The following is a 17,440-nucleotide window of genomic DNA, read 5'->3' as shown; positions in this document are numbered from 1 at the left end:
AAGTCCAAGCTGGAGCAGGGGCAAGGGGAGGAGTTCATTGCAATGTTAAACCCTATGGTCCAGTCCAAAGGGCCCAGGGGTGGAGATTGTAATGGAAATACCTTTAAATTGTTGTAACCCATGATTTCAGTTGAATGTTATAGTTGAACTACTATAGCAGGAACCACCTGAACCAATGGAGGACAAGCCCTACAAGAAGCAGTGCAAGTCCAGCAGTGACCTGACCTGGCTTTGGTGCCCAGTAACTCCATGCAGAACCCCACCTTGCCAGTCCTGAGTGATCACCATGAGGGATGGAGCCCAAAGTCATGGACTAAATGAACTCAGTGGACATTTCATGGATATCTGTGGACATTTTAGAGACATTTTACAGGGGTGGTCCATAGACTAAGGGAATAATACCTGTGTATTATATCAAAGGATGGAAAGGGGGGAGATGGTTAATGAGGTTTTGTTGGATAGTGTGGTACCTAAGCATGACAGTGTCGAATAAGGGGTGGATACTGTCCTGGTTTCAGCTGGGATAGAGTTAATTTTCTTCATATAAGCTAGTGTCAGTCTATGTTTTGGGTTTGGGATGAGAAAATGTTGATAAGGTACTGATGTTTTGGGTTGTTGCTAAGCAGTCAAGGACTGTCCAGCTTTTCATGCTGGCCTGCCAGCGAGCAGGCTGGGGGTGCACGGGGAGCTGGGAGGGGACACAGCCAGGACAGTTGACCCAGGCTGGCCAAAGGGATATTCCATACCATATAACGTCATGCTCAGTATATAAAGCTGGAAGAAGGAAGGGGCGGGGGGGACACACACATTCAGGGTTATGGCATCTGTCTTCCCAAGTCACTATTACGTGTGACAGAGACCTGCTTTCCTGGAGATGGCTGAACACCTGCCTGCCCGTGGGAAGTGGTGAATGAATTCCTTGTTTTGCTTTGCTTGCTTGAATGGTTTTTGCTTTACCTGTTAAACTGCCTTTGTCTCAACCCATGAGTTTTCTCACTTTTACCCTTCTGATTCTCTTCCCCTTCCGATTCTCTCCCCGGTCACACCGTCGGAGAGTAAGCAAGCAGCTGCGTGGGGCTTAGTTGCTGGCTGGGCTTAAACTACAACAATACATATATATGTAGTAGAAGGTTTTGTTTGTTTGGTTTTTTAAATAGTTTAGTCTCCAATTTTCAACATTAACATCAGAAATACAAAAAACCCCCAAAACTTCATCTTAAGTCAATATAACATCTTTCATGTCCAATCATTCAGATACTTGAGTTAAAAAGAAATCTCAAGTTAAATTTCTAAATTCTCAATGAGACAGAGATAGCAGACCTAATGTCTAAAGGGAGAAACACAGAGTATTCCCCACTGATGTTAGCCAATGAAGTCTTGGCCTAAGAATCCTGAATGATATCATAATAGACTTTTATGGAGAGTTTAAAAGAAATAAAAATTCAAGGGAAAGGAGAAGGAAGGTTTTAACAGAAGAATTCACAACAGTGAAGAGAACCAAAGCAAAAATGACAGCAAGAAAAAATAAGATAAAGCAACTAAGATGAGTTATTATAATCAAAGAGTATGTACAGGTAACAGTAATTCCAAAAATAAACTGCACATTTAGTGTGCAGTTTTCCAGAAGGTACATTCATTTAACAAAATAAGAATCCGAAACTTGCTAAGTCACAAAATTGGGGGAGGCGGGCATGGACAAGCAGAGCAAGTAGTAGCTAGGCTACGATTCTACAACATACAGTTTATTTTCTCCCCTTTCTGCAAAAGAAAAGAAGTTAAAAGCTTGAATAAATGCTGTGCAGTGATTTGAGAGGACAGATTGTTAAGTGATAGGAAGAGAAAGAGTTTTATGCATCTCATTTCCTGCAGGCTCAAAAGCCGTGGCACCACATTAACATAGTGCCTGCAGGAGCTAACCAACCTGCCAGGTCTGCATGTGTTTGTGATATATTTTGTAGCTACGGTCCCCTTCATACCACATGGACTTCTACAAACCTCACATCTAGAGTGACAAAGATGTGTCCTAGAACACTGTAATTCAAATTAATGAGTAAGTGCTTACTGCATTTCCATTTAAAAATAACGGAGACAATACCTGTTCTGTTCCCAGGGGAACTTCTGTCTTCCCCAGAGATCCTTGGAGCTCTCTGTACTTTAGCTGCCTTTGCACTGCTGTTTATTACTTTAATGGTGGTCGGGGTAGCAGGCTGTACAGATGCGGGAATAATCTGCACAGCTGTAAAGCAGAGAACATTGTAGAACATCAATTATAAATTGCTGTCACAGAAATGGGCATATATTATTTATTACCTGTATCATCGTAACATCTAGGAGCTATTTTTTTCCTTTGCTAAAAAGGCACACTGTATAAGTCACAAGGCCAAGAAAAATTTAAAGACTTTTAACATCTTACAGTGGAAATTGTGGGTTTAGACTCGTAGTAGAGATGCCACGCTACAGATAAAACATCAGCTTTAGTTTACTATTATGCATATGATGTTTCCATTAAAAAAAACCCCTCTCATGCCTTTGTTTTCATCTTTATGCTGTTCCCACATGACCTGCCCTAATGTATTTTTCTCTACAGTCACTGTACAACCCTCCATACCCGCTATTCAAACAGCAATTAAATATCTTTCTATTGCAATGGTGTAAGAGGATGCAAATGCCCCACTCTAGGTGGCTTTAACTAGACACAAACCCAGGATGCAATACACAGTCTATCTATTTAACATATAAGCTGCTTACAATCCTTCTGAAAATCAGTTAATTTTAATAATTGATGACACTGCTTCAGCTGGAAGAATGAGTTTCAAATAACTGGAAATCTCCTTTAATGTATTTGTTCTAGTACTGGTTTCTAGACAAGTCCTCTCTTCCATGTTCCCTTTCGATTTTTGGAAAAACCTTTTGAAATCATAACATTTTACTATAACCATTCATTAATGCAATATATAACCTAAGAAAACAGGAAAACTCAAGACCTCAAATATGCATCCTAGACAGCTTATTTCAAGACAGTGGAAAACGTACCATCCAAAATGAAAGTTAGAAACTTTCATATTCAGGCCATACACCATTTTTCAGCCAGTAACAAAATACTGAGAAACCCAACATTTTGCTTTGAAGTTTAAAATATGCCCTCCTCACCAAGGAAAACTACTCTCTTGAATGATTTTCTAAATATTTTGAAAGTATGATAGTGCTGAACCAAAGTACAGTCCTAAACTTGCAAACAGTTAATTGTGTGAATTAACTGCTGGCAGAATTACTTACGCTGATCAATAGTAACAGTTGCAATTTCTCCAGAGTGTTCTTGGCTAGCCAACACATCTGCAAATTGAAAAAAAAAAAAAAACAAAAACCAAACCAAATAAGTTTTTATTTAACCCACAAATTTCAAGTCACCTGAAGATCAAAAGCTTTCATATTTCATAGAGGAAAAAAGTCAAAATTTGGCATCAGTTTGCAAGAGACACATGTAGCTCATGGTCTTATGAGTAGCGACATTTAACATCTGTCATTCAATTTTAGAAATAAGGATGCAAATAAGGATTTCAAGGTATCTTATGCATTCTCCACCCTCTAAAACCTTTAGCTATGTAAATGAAGACAGAAATAGTTTTTAGGCTGCCAAGTTACATCCAAGCATGGTAAATCTGAAATGCACATATATATTACTGTATTATGCAGATACAGTGCATCACTTATTGGTTGTATTGTGTACCATCTAAGGATTTAATTGCATATGCTTAGTAAACTTTACTTCTATATGACACAGAGATGTACATTAAATAACTCACAATCAATATTTAATTATAAAACTATCAAATTCAGGAGATGTACAAACCAAGAATCTTTATTAAAAACAGAGGAGGAATCATCAGTCACTACTTCCTACTAGTTACGAAGTTTTGTAAAAGACAGGCAAACAGGGTTTAGTATGCAGACATGTTTCATAACAGCAGACGTTCTCATTAATACCTCCTGCTATGTATTGATGCCCTCATTTTTACTGCCAAATTAATTAGAGGAAAAACAACAGCGCACAATTGGTTTCATCTTTAAAGAAAGAAAGAAAAAAAAAAGAAAAAGAAAAAGAGAAGGGGGAGCGGGAATAAGTACAATCAGTTACAGAAAAATCTCCCATACATTTTCGAAGAAGCTCCAAATGGCTCCAGAGGATTTCTCCCCGGGGGACGCGCTGGAAGAAGTCTTCCTGAGTGAGACTGCAGAGTTCCCGCCCAGGAATGCTCAGCGCGTTGAGGTCAATGTCAGTCATGCTGAACTCCTTCATCACCCACACCACCCAGTGGAGCACCTGGTCTGTCGACCACTGCACTGGGTCTAGGAAAAGAGAGATGAAACTGCAAATCATTTCATTATATACTGCAAGGTTGCTCCTCAATTATGTTAACAACTTCCATAAAAGTAAATACATAACATGAAGAAGCATGGTTACCATGACCAAATCTGACTGGACGGAAAGTTGACTCCTCTTAAAAGTGCTGATGGAGTGGTGTGGTGTGGCTTGGTGGGGAGATCGGAAGGGCAAAAAAAGGGATTTTCTTTAGTGAAAGCTTTTACGTCAGAACTATGCCTGACATTTCTCAAACACAGAAAAGAATTCTTTTTCTTTTTCCAGAGGTCTTTAGTTTCAAAACAGAGCAGTCTCTCTCACACAAGGATACTCTTCCTCAAATATGCTGATCAGCATATAATTATGATAAAATATTACATTCTAAACTCATTCACATTATCCCAGTTTCTAAACCATTAAAAAAATCACTAACATACTGGTTTGGCTGGAATGGAGTTATTTTTCTTCACAGAAGCGTGTATAGTGCTGTGTTTCAGGTTGGTGACCAAATCAGTGTTGGTAACACGCTAAGATGTTTTAGCGGCTGCTGGGTAGGCTAAAGGTGTCAAGGTGTGACTAACTAAAGCGCCAGGGTTGGAACATGACTCACCGAATAAACGCCTACAATGGACGAAGGCTCAGAGGAGATGGGCAAGGGTGAAGGGCCCAAGAATAAGGCAAAGCAGCTGACTTTATCTCAAGAAAAAGGAGACTGGAAGGTGGCCTTTGTTTTAGATAAACAGCTATCAAGAGTTGAATGGATTAAATGGTGGTGTCAGTGGCTCCCTGAGTCAGCCAGACCATGCATATATGGCTCAACACAACATGGAGTACACAAACTACATAACTAACAAAAGAATTTTGAAGAGAGCAATAGGCTTGAGGTGGTTTCAACCCATGTGTTCCTTCCTGGCAACTGGGGACACCCAGCATGGTGGTGGTGAGTGTGTTATAGAGACCAGTAATGGGAATCGCACTGGTATTGTGACTGAACAGTGCATTGTAAATGCTGTATTTTTCGAAGTGTAACTAACCTTTGTATTGTGTTTTTAGTCTATTTTGTATTACTTTGCTAAATCAGAAATCCCATGTTAACATCAACCATCTTCAAGTAAATTTGATATTAAACAGTACACCCTCCTCCACGCATGGAATATCTAAAAGAACCTGGTCAGAGAGTATTGAACTCCAACACAAGGACTTCTGTTTCTCACTCAGCCACCCTATTGAGTAGGCTGGAGGTACACAAGAAGCTGGGAGGGGACACAGGCAGGACAGCTGACCCCAACTGACCAAATGGATATTACATACCATATGTCATCATCATCATCAATAAAACCAAGGGCCAGTTTTTCCAAAGCCCTTGCATGAAGACTGGTTGGGCACTGGCCTGCTGGAGGTGAGTGAGAGTGAGCACTTTTGCATCCCTTCTACCCCCCCCCCCTTTTTTTTTTTCCACTTTCCCTTATTAAGTTGTCTTTATCTTGACCGATGATTTTTTTTTTTTTTTTAACTCGCTTTTGATTCTTTCCCCCATGCCTCTGGAGGGAAAGTGAGCAAGTGGCTGGGTGGAGGCCCACCTACCAGCTGGGGTCAACCCACCACACAGGTCGGCTAATAAACATACACCATATATATATATAAAAAATATAAAACAGTAAGTGTAATATACCAGATTTAGAAAGACCATATCAAATAAACTGTTAAAACATATCTATTTGATAGAATATTACCCAATGTATTCTTATATTTGAATCAAACATGCCACAGCATCAGGTCTTGGGACGCTTGTTTGACATTTCAACAGAACGCGACATGCACATCATTTAAATGTCAGTGCCAAACACACAAAAGCATAGACAACTCACACAGCAGAGGAACATATAGAAATTATAATAAATAATCAACTCAAGATATGTGCAGCACATGATTTGTTGATTCAAGACATTCTAACATAAAAAGTCTGTTGTTTCAAGCACTATTAGTACGAACAAGCTACAAAGAGGATAGGTAAATGAGCATCATCTTCAAAACTTTGTTAATGTATGCACTATATTAAAACATGTCAACAAGTAAGAACTGGAAATGGAAACTAAAGCAGGGATATTTACTTTCACTGTCTCAAGGGCAAAAAACAGGAGCAGAACAATTATGTATTTTTAAATTATGATATCCCAACAGATATCACCTTGACAAGTTTTTATTTTAAGAATTAAAGAAAGCAAGTTTTCTAAGTCTATAAACATTATTTAGGAGCTACAAATTCCGTTTGCTAAATAAAGGACAGTAACATTGCATCATTTTTCACTGATGCTACCTAAAACCATGCAGTGTAATCCTTTGGCAAAAGTGACACCGAAAGGGTTTTGGTCTTCAAAACACTATCAGCAGTGATTTTTCATCAAAAAGCTGCTAATTTATTCTTAGTGACAGAAGATAATCTGCAAGGTAACAGAAGTCATTATCTTCTGCAACCAGTTCCACTGTTTCCAAGCTTTCTGCTGCTCCCTTTTCTGGCTTTATTTCTCACAGCAATTAGTATTTTCATTCTTCCTAGGGACCTTTGCAATCGTACCAAACATTTGGATTCTATTAGCAGAAATACCTTTAACACTTAAGAATTTGTAATCTCTAGTAAAACCCACCAAAACATAACACAAAGAGAAAGCTACAATATTTTAAAGACCTGCTAAAAGCTAATTTTCCATTTGCAGCAAAACAGAGAAACCTGTAAGGATAAGATACCGAACCACTACTTTTCTGAATGATGACTATTTCAATACTGACTGGACTTGATTTTTAATATCAACGCACAGTGACTTTTGAAAAGATTCAAGAAATAATTTCAGATTAAAAGTCCAGATAACTTCACAGAACCAAGCCTCACAATTCTTTAGAGAAAACTGGCCTCTTTTTCTACTTTTTAAGATGTGTATTTATAAATGTTGAAGGGGAAACAAATGCTTTTTTGGGGGACTACGTAAGAACCTTAAGAACATTCTTTATTCTCAGAAACTTCCGACTGTATAACATAGAACTTAGCAGTGCCTTGTTTCAACCCAGGTCCCTGCAACATCAACTCAGATAACATTTAAAATTTTACTCTTTCTAGGAAGGCAGTTTAGCACATTTTTCTGATATCCTAGTCTTAATACAGAGATCTCTGCCATAATGAATTAGCATTATTTTCCTGGAAAATCTGCACTGCCATGACACAAAAGATGTTAAACTTTTAAAGTCACAATTGTGGGTTACAGGGTTTTCTTAAAGCAGCAACATTAAAGTTTATTAACAACATTATTCAACGTAACAACAAGATGGTTTAAAGTAAATTTTTTTTATATTAATGGGAGAGCATACTGAAAAATAGTCTGCTCCTGGTAACGCCTCACATTTTTTTCAAACATTCTGTGTGAAATCCCTGATTATCAATGGACATAGCATGATGAAAGCTATTTTGGAAGTACTTGCCAATGAGAACAAAAAGCCATGAAAAAGCCATTGCTTTAGTTATCAAAAATACGTTCAAGATATCGGCAAGGTACATGTCCTGAAAAGACCAGTGACTCCACTGGAATTTTTAAATACTTCCAAATATCCCACTTGCCAAACATACTCCAGTTTTGCAAGTCTGCTTAGATAGTACAGCTTCATGTGCTGGATATGCCTTGACATATCCATTTCTGCAAGTCACAACAAGCAACTCAGCTGGATAATCTCCTGAACATGATGTAGGTTCTAAAAAACACAGTTTCAGCTCAGTCCTGCGCAGGCACTCAGAGACGCTTTTTCTAAGCTAACAATAAGTTAGCAGCCTGCTAAGTACCAACATTAATTCAGAAGACATGACGATCGACCAGAATACGTGCATTTGATCTGAATCATCTTTTTCCACTATGTTGAAGCCAAGTACAGCTTACCATGCAAAATCTCATTTTACACCACACTCAGCATCCCACAACCTATCAACAATTTGTGTTGGTATCTTTAGAGTCTAGTTCAAATTTAAAGACACATAATAAAGAGCTTTATCACTAACATACACATTTTTAAGGAGGGGAGGAAGAAGAAAACTGCTTTCTAAAAACTGTAATGACAAGAAGGTTCTGGAGCAAAACTGACTATTTTAAGAAAACTATTGCAGGCGTTGGTTCTACTTCTCTTCAGCTTTCTCTAATAAAGGGATATTTGCACTGTACTTACCCATACCATAAGAAGCCTTCTCTGAGGTATCGGAGCACTTTCATTATATAACCAAAATTAATTATCATTTATGCAAAAGTGCCAACCCCCCAAATGAACAAAAGAACCATCCCCCACCTCAACACACGCATGGACACACACAGAGTCACATATTATTACCATAGGGTATTCCAAGGCGCTCCTGCTCCTTTCGGTAGCCTTCCAACGCTGCAGCCCACCGTGTCACTTGTTCAGAGGTCTCATCTGAAATTGTTGTAATATGTTTTGTGCCATCCAAGGTTATCACCTGAGCTTCCTCAACAAGGTGAGCTTCACCCTCTGCATGATGAGCATCTGGATCAATCACTACCTCCACAGTCTCCACAGGTTTCACAATTTCAAGAATGTTTAACTTGGGCTCTATCCCTAGGTACAGAAAGAAAAACCACAAAATGTAAAGACAGCAATGCAAATATGACAAAAATATTGTTTTAAAGCTTTCTGATTAATAATATTTAATCTAATTAAATCAGATAAATTCTGATTAATATTAATTTTTATTTTCTATTTTTAGAAAAAGAAATTTTTATTTTCTATTTTTTTCCTCGCATACTTAGGAAAAACCATCATCAAATTTCTGCAAGCATCCTAAATTAGAATGACATACTATATAGTATATACGTTAGTAAGGTGAATACAAAGCTGTTCCTCTTTTCTCTCACAGGATTATAGCTTCCTGTTCTACTTAGGTGATCCGTTTCACATATCTTGAACAGAATGTTCAGCATGTGGGCAAGTATTTTGGTCTCTAAGAAATATACTGAACCAAAGAAAAAAAGCAACCCCCCAGAAAAATGAAAACAAGCATTTGTTTGCCTCTTTCCCCCAACCAAGAGGCATTTCTTTCAGCCTTTACAATATTTTCCTGCTACTTCTGGGGTCTCCACACAGGAGTTAACATTTTCTTTCAGTGCCCTGCAAGAGGCAGCGTGTTCAATAGCAAGTTAAAAGAAAACTAGAAAATCCTTCATGTTTTAAGCTTAATTAGCTATTCATATTTTGGTTTTACATCTGTCATTTAAGATACTAGACCACAGAGCTGGAAGATATATCTGTATCTATTCTGCAGCAATATGGAACAGATTCAGTAATGCTACTAATGCTTTGTATCATCACCTTCTCTGTCATCTTCTGAGGTGTTTTGTCCAACGGGTGCCTCACCAAATTTCTGACATTGTATCAAGATTTTTGTCATTATAGTATGTTAAACATAAAAAACCCCTTTCAATTTCCATTAAAAAAAACCAACTAACAACCACACTTCTTTAACAGATTTTTATCAAACATATTTGCACATTAAAAAAATAAATCTGTAAAAACCCATTTTAGTATGACTTGGAAAACCTTGACTAGGATTAGACAGTTGAAAATACGATTCACAGAATATCCCATGGCCAGAATAACTTCAGTATCTTGTGCGGTAAGGTATTACTTTGCATCCCTCCCATCTAATTTGTATTAAAGCTCAATGTGAAATGGTAGGTTCTGTAGCTGACAGTCTTAAAAGCTAAAACCACAACCTATTCACAATTTGTAAGGGAAAACAAACAGAGTACTTGCCTGTAGTATAAATAAGAACAAACCAAGTCTCTTTCAGACAAGTACTCCTCTAGACTTTAAAAGGAAATCAGCTTGATAAAAACCTTAGAAAGGGAACACTACAAAGACCGTAAGTACAATATGCAGCAATATGAAATTCAGGAAATTAAAATAGATGTAGACAACCAGCAAGTGGTTTATTAGATGAAGCAGCAAATATGAAGAAAAAGCAAACAAGAACACTTAGGAGAGTGTTTTATGTAGGCCATCTAAGATTAACGTGTGCAGCACAGGCTTGTTTTAAAGTCAGATAGAAATACGTATGGGAAAGCACTGAGTTAAGTTTCTATTTTTGATCTTCAAAAAAGAAAGTAAAGAAAAAAAGCTTCTAGAGACGTACAGTTCACTATTGTTCAACAAAATAATTCACTGTCTGTCAAATAACGTGTCAAAAGAACTGTGAATCTACTGCTTTATCCATAATGCAAACAAGGAGATCAGAGTGATGAGTGTCTGTAGAAGAAACAGCTTATAAGTAAACATGTTGTGAAGTAACAGTCTGCTACCTAACCTACTGCAATGTTAGACCAAAATTAATTCTCTGGGTTTGCCTGCACCTCTTCTCACATCTGACCCTTTAACTACTGCATGAGAAAACAGGTGTCCAGTCTTCCTTGGACAGCACGGAAGTTGTGGAACACAATGTGACAATGTCACACATCCCACAAGTATAAACTGGTACAAAAAGTACAAAAATTCAAGGAGGTTAGCTATCAAGACATGGCCAGGTGTTGCCAGTAAAATCCCCTCTAAAGCTAATTGTCTGAAGCTAGAGAATATACTAGCGTTAAGACTGACCTACAGGGAACCTTTTTTTTTTTTTTTTCTTCTTCTTCAAAATGCCTAGTATTAATCATAGCCAGGGACAGGACATTAGTCAAACTGCACCTTTAATCTAAACCAGTACGTTTCATTACACTTACGAATCATTCCTTTATGTACTAAAAATAGTAAAAGCCTAGTTATTGCAAAAAAGTTTAGAAACAATAGTCAAATGAGGAGTTACACACTTAAAACAGGACTCAGACTTCAGCTACCTAAATCCAAAGAACCTTTTTTGCTTAGCTACCACTTAGTCCCCAGATCTGTGTAAGTATCTATAGGACATACAGCTACATACACATGGTCAGAAATTCTCAAAGCAGCTAGACATTAACCTCTTGTGTCATTCAAGCATTTAACAAGTAGGTGGAACAGCATCTGTTTGGGAAAACGTTAATCCTGCAGGTGAGCTCTGGGTGGGCATAACAGGCAGAACTGAGCTCAACAGAAGCAGCAGCTACAGACACTTCCATTCACAAACACAGCACTGACTTGTTTAAGTTTGTGTATGTGGTATGCAAACAATTCAATGGCAGGTTAACTGGACTACCTGTTCATATACTTTGCAAACAACAAGAAATAGAAAGCCAAACTACACTGTCCACCTCCATAATACAGGTCTCTCTCCTCATACTCTTCAAACCAATGCCTGTCAGAGATTGCTGCTCTCATTCCAGTCCTTGCAACCTAGTGTCTGTCTCCCACAGTTCATCTGAAAAAAGTGTGGCAAGTATTTCCACTCAACCTTGCCTCTACTCTGGCGATTAAGGAAATTGAAAAAGAACGAAAATATTCCTCCAGGTGACAGACTGCCAGTTAGTTAGATCTTCCACCTCTCAAGTTTTCCCCAAAAGAGATTTCAACCTATGCCATACACCCAGCACTACATTTTACAACCTTAAAAGTTTATCTTCCCTCCGCCCTACCCGTTTCTTTTCTTTAAAGACTAAAGTACACAACTAAAGGTAGGATTAGAATAAATTTTATCAACTCAAAAAAACAACCAACCTAACAACCTTAACAGCTTAAGGATGGCAAAATGTTCATCTGATATTATCTACAGACAGACAGGCAGGAGAAATCCTTGATCCGATATAACTTATGTCTGGATTAAAAAAAAAAAAAGACCAAAATACTTGCTATGGAGCTCTTAAAAATTAAAGCTTTTTTGAAATTCTTCGATGTACAATGCAACGCAGTTACTCAGATCTCCACAGACTTGCAAGAGGCTTAGCTCAGAGCAGTACAGAACAGGGCTGCACTCAAAATAGCTGTTCCCACAACGGCAGGAAAACCATACACATCTCCATTCTTCAAACCAGGAGAAAGAAGTTAAGGTAAGGTGGAGTGCCAGAATGGTCTTTCTAGTAAAAATAGCAGTCCAGTTTATTCTTTTATCTGCTGTAACTTATGCTAAAATACCTTTGTATGAAGTGCTGTAAAAGAACTACAATGGACTATATTTCAGTTGGTGGCTATTTCTTTGAATTTACAGATGGCTAATGAAAATTTGATAGAACACTTGAACTGACATAACAGCTTGTGTCTAAGAAATAAGAGTATCTAATCCATCACAAGGATTAGCATCACTGATTACTGCTAGCTGAATCCTATATATTACACAAGTTGGGGAAAAATAAAAATAAACTGAGAATCTTTCAATACCTCATCCATAGAAGAGAAATATGTGGATGGCATAAGAAGCATTTTTTTCTCTCTGGCTTAAACAGTCACTGCAGTCAGAGTAAAAAGTCCATTTCCCTGTTATTGATCCAAATAGCTTCCTTTTATTGTTTATATCCATGCTATTTGTTTTCTGATATTCCATCCTGCCATTTTTAACTTGCCTTCAACAGAGAGATTTCTTATGAATTGCTTAAGTGTCAAGTATCATGGTCTTAAAAACAACACTGTGGATCGTTCCAAAGTTATATTAACATACTTAATACTCAGGTGTTTTCAGATAGAAAGTGTGTGAGAGAGAAGCAGCTCCTTGTGGTATATGATCAAGCACCTCAGTTTTACATTAAAGAAGAAAAATAAACAACACAAACCACAGGAAGAAAATGGAAGATAATAGTGAAGATATTTATCACCTGCATCCTTTTGAAACTGGAAGTCTAAGCATTGCATACTACAAGTTACTGGGCATGAATTAAGAGCAGTTATTCTAGTTCCCTGAAAAATATTTCTATTCTATTTTTTTTTTCCTATTACCAGAAAGGTAGTTGAATCCCCATTACATATGGGGAACTGAGAATTCAACCTAGCTCTAGTCACCTAACACTCAGCATTAAATGTAAATCAGCAGTCTTACTTAATATTGTTAGTTCAAAACAGAAAGGCTTTCTTCTGCCTAATCTATGCTGAAGCCACAAGGAAACTAAATGTGCTTCCCAAATTTTGCTAATCTGCTTTGCCGATATAACTTAAAACAGATAAGACCCCCTACTCCAGTAGGTATTTGTTGTCACTGTTTATTTGAAAATACGGCAACAAGTATCTGTGGCTGTTCCCAGAGCCCAATACGCATGTTGTCTTCAGCGAGTGGTGGCAGTCCTTCCACTCAGACGTAATGGAAGAGGCAAAAGAGAACAAAAGGACAAAAAACAAAACAATACAGCTACTAATTCTTGAGGATTTGATACAGGGAAATCCTGTCATACCTGATACTACAATCAAATACAAACTATGCATCAACAAATCCCTACCCAACTGGGTTAATGTTCCTCTGTCACAATGATTTACTTTGAATTCTCAACCAAAGAAAACAGATGATAGTGATCCCAGCCTTTCATACCAATTTTCTGTTAGCTATATATACTCTCATAATCTAATTGTTCATCAAGCACACAAGCTCACTTGCCTCACAAAGATGATACCAACTTAAACAAAAATCTTTTGCCTGCTTAGATACTTGATCTGGTATGAGTAATTACTCACCCTTAATGAAAGCCTTATACTGGAATTGTCGCTATTTGACCCAGTTGTGTTTGTTGGTGTGTTTTTTTTTTTTTTTAAACTTAGAAATTGATATGAATTTACTATAAAAGACATTTTGAATAGCATCAGTCCATGACATTTATTTTAATTACTACTACTTATAACCACTGCACACAGTGAAAGAGACATTTTGAAGCTATGTGGCCATTCAGTGGTTTTCTCAATTTTACAGCTAGAAATAGCAGGGGACTGGGTTTGCTCACAAGTGCTCCTACAGTATTAATTTGTCTATACAACATTCAAACATAAGTGCTTACCTTGCCTAGATATTACTTGCACACTGAGTTGTACTGTTCCATCCGTTTTTACTCCTTGATCAAAAAGGCTTCGATCTGGGTCCAGCTTGATAAAAGCAAAAAAATTTAAAAATATGTATTACATTATTATCAGACAGAATATCACAGTTCTAAGAAACGCTTATTCTATTTTAAACTTCAGAAATACTTAGTGTCTGCAGCGTATTTTCTGAAGAAGCATGCAAATATTTTTAGTAGTATGTAGACATAGTACATAACAGAATGAACTTCATCAGAATTTGACACTCATCACTCTGTTCTGTTTAATGCAGTTTCACTTACAGGGACATTTTTTAATCTTAAAAAGCAATGCAATACCTGGAAGTACCTTCACTTTGTGAAAAGTATCTACAGTTCCTTTTCTCAGTTTTTAACACAGAAAAAAATTCTTGTCTTTAAAACAGTATTCTCCCTGTTGTTTCTGAAAAAGCCACAGATGTCTGATTATGACTACAAATAGAACAACCAGCTAAACACAATGAGAAACAGTTATACTGCCTAACGATTATACTAACTGGTGATGCCTGTAGAAATAGTGTGTGTGTGTGAACTTTCTTGAGTAATGTTTTGCTATCTATGCACCTTAATACTGCAAAAACCTTCTCGCTTTATTCAGATTCAAAACAAGATTAGATTCATAGAAGCTCAGGCAGCAACAAATCTTGTGGGCTACCTCAAGAGAAGACAGTATTGTTGTTGCCCTCATTTCCCTTGCAAGGTGGTAATTTTTTTTTTTTCTTACCCTCACACCAGGAACCCTGGAAGGTATTTTAATTTTATTCCAGCTGAATTAGTGTGTACATACTGAATGGTCTGATGATAACGAACCTGACATAAAATTAAACTCTTCATTACAATTAATATACCAAATGACACATGAATTCCACAAACAATGGAAGAAAGGGACAAAGTATGCAAAATGGTTCTTCATTAAGAGGTTAAATCTTTCATAACATTACAATTTACCTGGATATCTTGCAGGCAAATTTCATGTGCATCCAAGGAACACTGCAGCCTGGGTTCCAGCAACTTCTTAAGATTTCCAATTGGTTCATTGATGTCGATAGCTTGACTCACAAATTCTGCTGTGGTGTAGGTTTGCTCAACGATGCTTAAATACCAAATTAATACAACAAATCATTACCTATATGTTAATACAGCTTGTGCAATGCAGTAGGTATAGAAAAGCTTAAAAAAAACTTAGAAATAAACTACACAAAAGGTAATACTGACTCTAAAATCTTAATACCATGCAGAAAAACTCTTAGCTTCAGTAGAGTGTGAATTACTAAGTTTGGTCCCATTGATTTTACAGTTGTGTAACTCTTCTCTTACCCTGTTGCAGTTAAAAAGCTAGGTTAAATACCAAGATTATTTTCAGATCACTGTTTTCAAGAGATTAAGTCATGATTAGCATATTATACATTATTAACTTGCATGAAAAGCAAGCTAATTCTATTTAGCTTCCCTAGATGGTATTTTAAAGATAAAAGTCAAAAACAAACACAGAAACTTAACAAATGGGGAACAAAGAAGGAAAAAATATCCACTCTCATACAGAGTAATAGTCCATGTCTTTTAACCAGTCAGCACAAGCTTAATGCATACAGGAGACAACCAGAAGGAATTACAGCAACGTGGAGCCTTGAAGGAAACATTAGTCACATGTCTTGGCTGTCCTACACTAAAATGATGACAATATTGGCGTAGGCATTCAGAAACATCAGTGTTAGAGGACTTGTACCTTAACAATGACCTTAGACAGCTGGTCTCTCTACATTTACACAGTTTTTAACTAGTGAAAATATACGAGGAGCTCAGAATGAGAAGAAACTAGTAAGTGGTTTTGAGTCAGTTCGCCAAAAGAGGTTCTTAGAAAGCAGGTCACCTACCAGCCTCAGCTATTTCTATCCAACACATGAACTACCTCTCTGTGCTTTCAAAAACAGTTGTAAAAATGAGGAGGGAAGCATTAGGAAGAAGAAAACAGGTTGAGGTAATTAAGTCAAACGTTATCAGTCTTCAGTATCTACAGTTTCAATGGCCCCAATAACAATATAGTCAATAGATACAGAACATCATTTCTGCTCTGTTAAAAACAAATGACCCTGAATAACAGTAAAGCAATGGACTGGAGAAACTGAAAGGTTCGTCTCAATTACAGAAGGATACGCTGAAGTTGAAAGGTTTGCAGCATGTACATGTAGACATATTCCTAAGACATGAAAGTAGGGGAAGAAAACTATTTAAGAATGTAGCAAGAGAAAAAAACGGTTTTGAATTTAAGCAATGAAGATTGAAGAATGTGATAGCATTACACTGGTTTCCTGCAGTGGCTACAGTTCCACTTCAACAAAACCACCATTTAATTAGATAAGAAGCAGAAAAACTGAAGAGAGCACAAGCAAAACTAAGAATTTCGTATCCAGCAAGAAAGTTGAAAAACTGCGGAAACAATCAAAACCAGGATTACAGAGATCATATTCAGCCAGTTACTTCTGGCAGTTTAAAGTTCCTTCTTTCACCTAGCTAGAAAATACTTGTACTTATTTCATAACCATGGCCATCTCTGAAGCATTACACAATACCCAACAATAAATTTGAATAACCAAACTTAGTCTCTGCAGCCACAAATCTGAAACCAGTTAAAGAAAACAAATAAATAAATGAATTGCAGCCTAACAACCCCACAAAGCAAAGACAGTACATACCTTTCTTCAGTGCATTCCTGTTTCTCGGTTCCATCAATTTCTATTTCTATCAGCTCCTCTGCCTCTCTCTTAGTCATGGCTAAAATGTCTTAAGAACAGAGCTACGAAAAGAAAAGAATTTTGTAAGTGACAAATAAAACTAGACTAGGGGTTATGTTCTATCAAATATCTTTTAAACCAAATAACAGGATAGCTTTTTAAAATTCACCTATGAAATAAAGCCAAAAGCTACGACAGATTTCACAGAATAGATGGCAATACCTGTTCCTCACACAATCACTCTAGGGGCAAATCCAAGACTATAAATGGACATTAGCACAGAGCCCAAAACCTGATTTTCTTGGAAGCATCCAAATTTCCTGAATATTTTTGTTATGGGCCAGCTATAGCTTTTAGTGGCTGGTTGC

General features: G+C 37.2%; 1 protein-coding gene across 1 annotated transcript in view; it reads right to left on the bottom strand.

The window, feature by feature from the left end:
* The window catches only part of GABPA (GA binding protein transcription factor, alpha subunit 60kDa), a 24,579-nt gene extending 7,466 nt beyond the window's left edge, over positions 1-17,113 (bottom strand). Inside the window, exons 1-7 of the mRNA XM_010295831.1 lie at positions 17,034-17,113; positions 15,289-15,433; positions 14,284-14,368; positions 8,723-8,968; positions 4,153-4,347; positions 3,277-3,333; positions 2,096-2,236 (exon numbers count right to left, since the gene is read on the bottom strand). Coding sequence (XP_010294133.1) covers positions 2,096-2,236; positions 3,277-3,333; positions 4,153-4,347; positions 8,723-8,968; positions 14,284-14,368; positions 15,289-15,433; positions 17,034-17,110 — 946 coding nt within the window. The 5' untranslated portion in view covers positions 17,111-17,113. The remainder of the gene's footprint in view (positions 1-2,095; positions 2,237-3,276; positions 3,334-4,152; positions 4,348-8,722; positions 8,969-14,283; positions 14,369-15,288; positions 15,434-17,033) is intronic.
* Positions 17,114-17,440: the final 327 nt, after the last annotated feature.

The sequence above is a fragment of the Phaethon lepturus genome, unplaced genomic scaffold (assembly GCF_000687285.1).
Source record: "Phaethon lepturus isolate BGI_N335 unplaced genomic scaffold, ASM68728v1 scaffold12161, whole genome shotgun sequence".
NCBI classification, from domain to species: domain Eukaryota; kingdom Metazoa; phylum Chordata; class Aves; order Phaethontiformes; family Phaethontidae; genus Phaethon; species Phaethon lepturus.
This window is presented reverse-complemented; position numbering and strand designations above follow the sequence as displayed.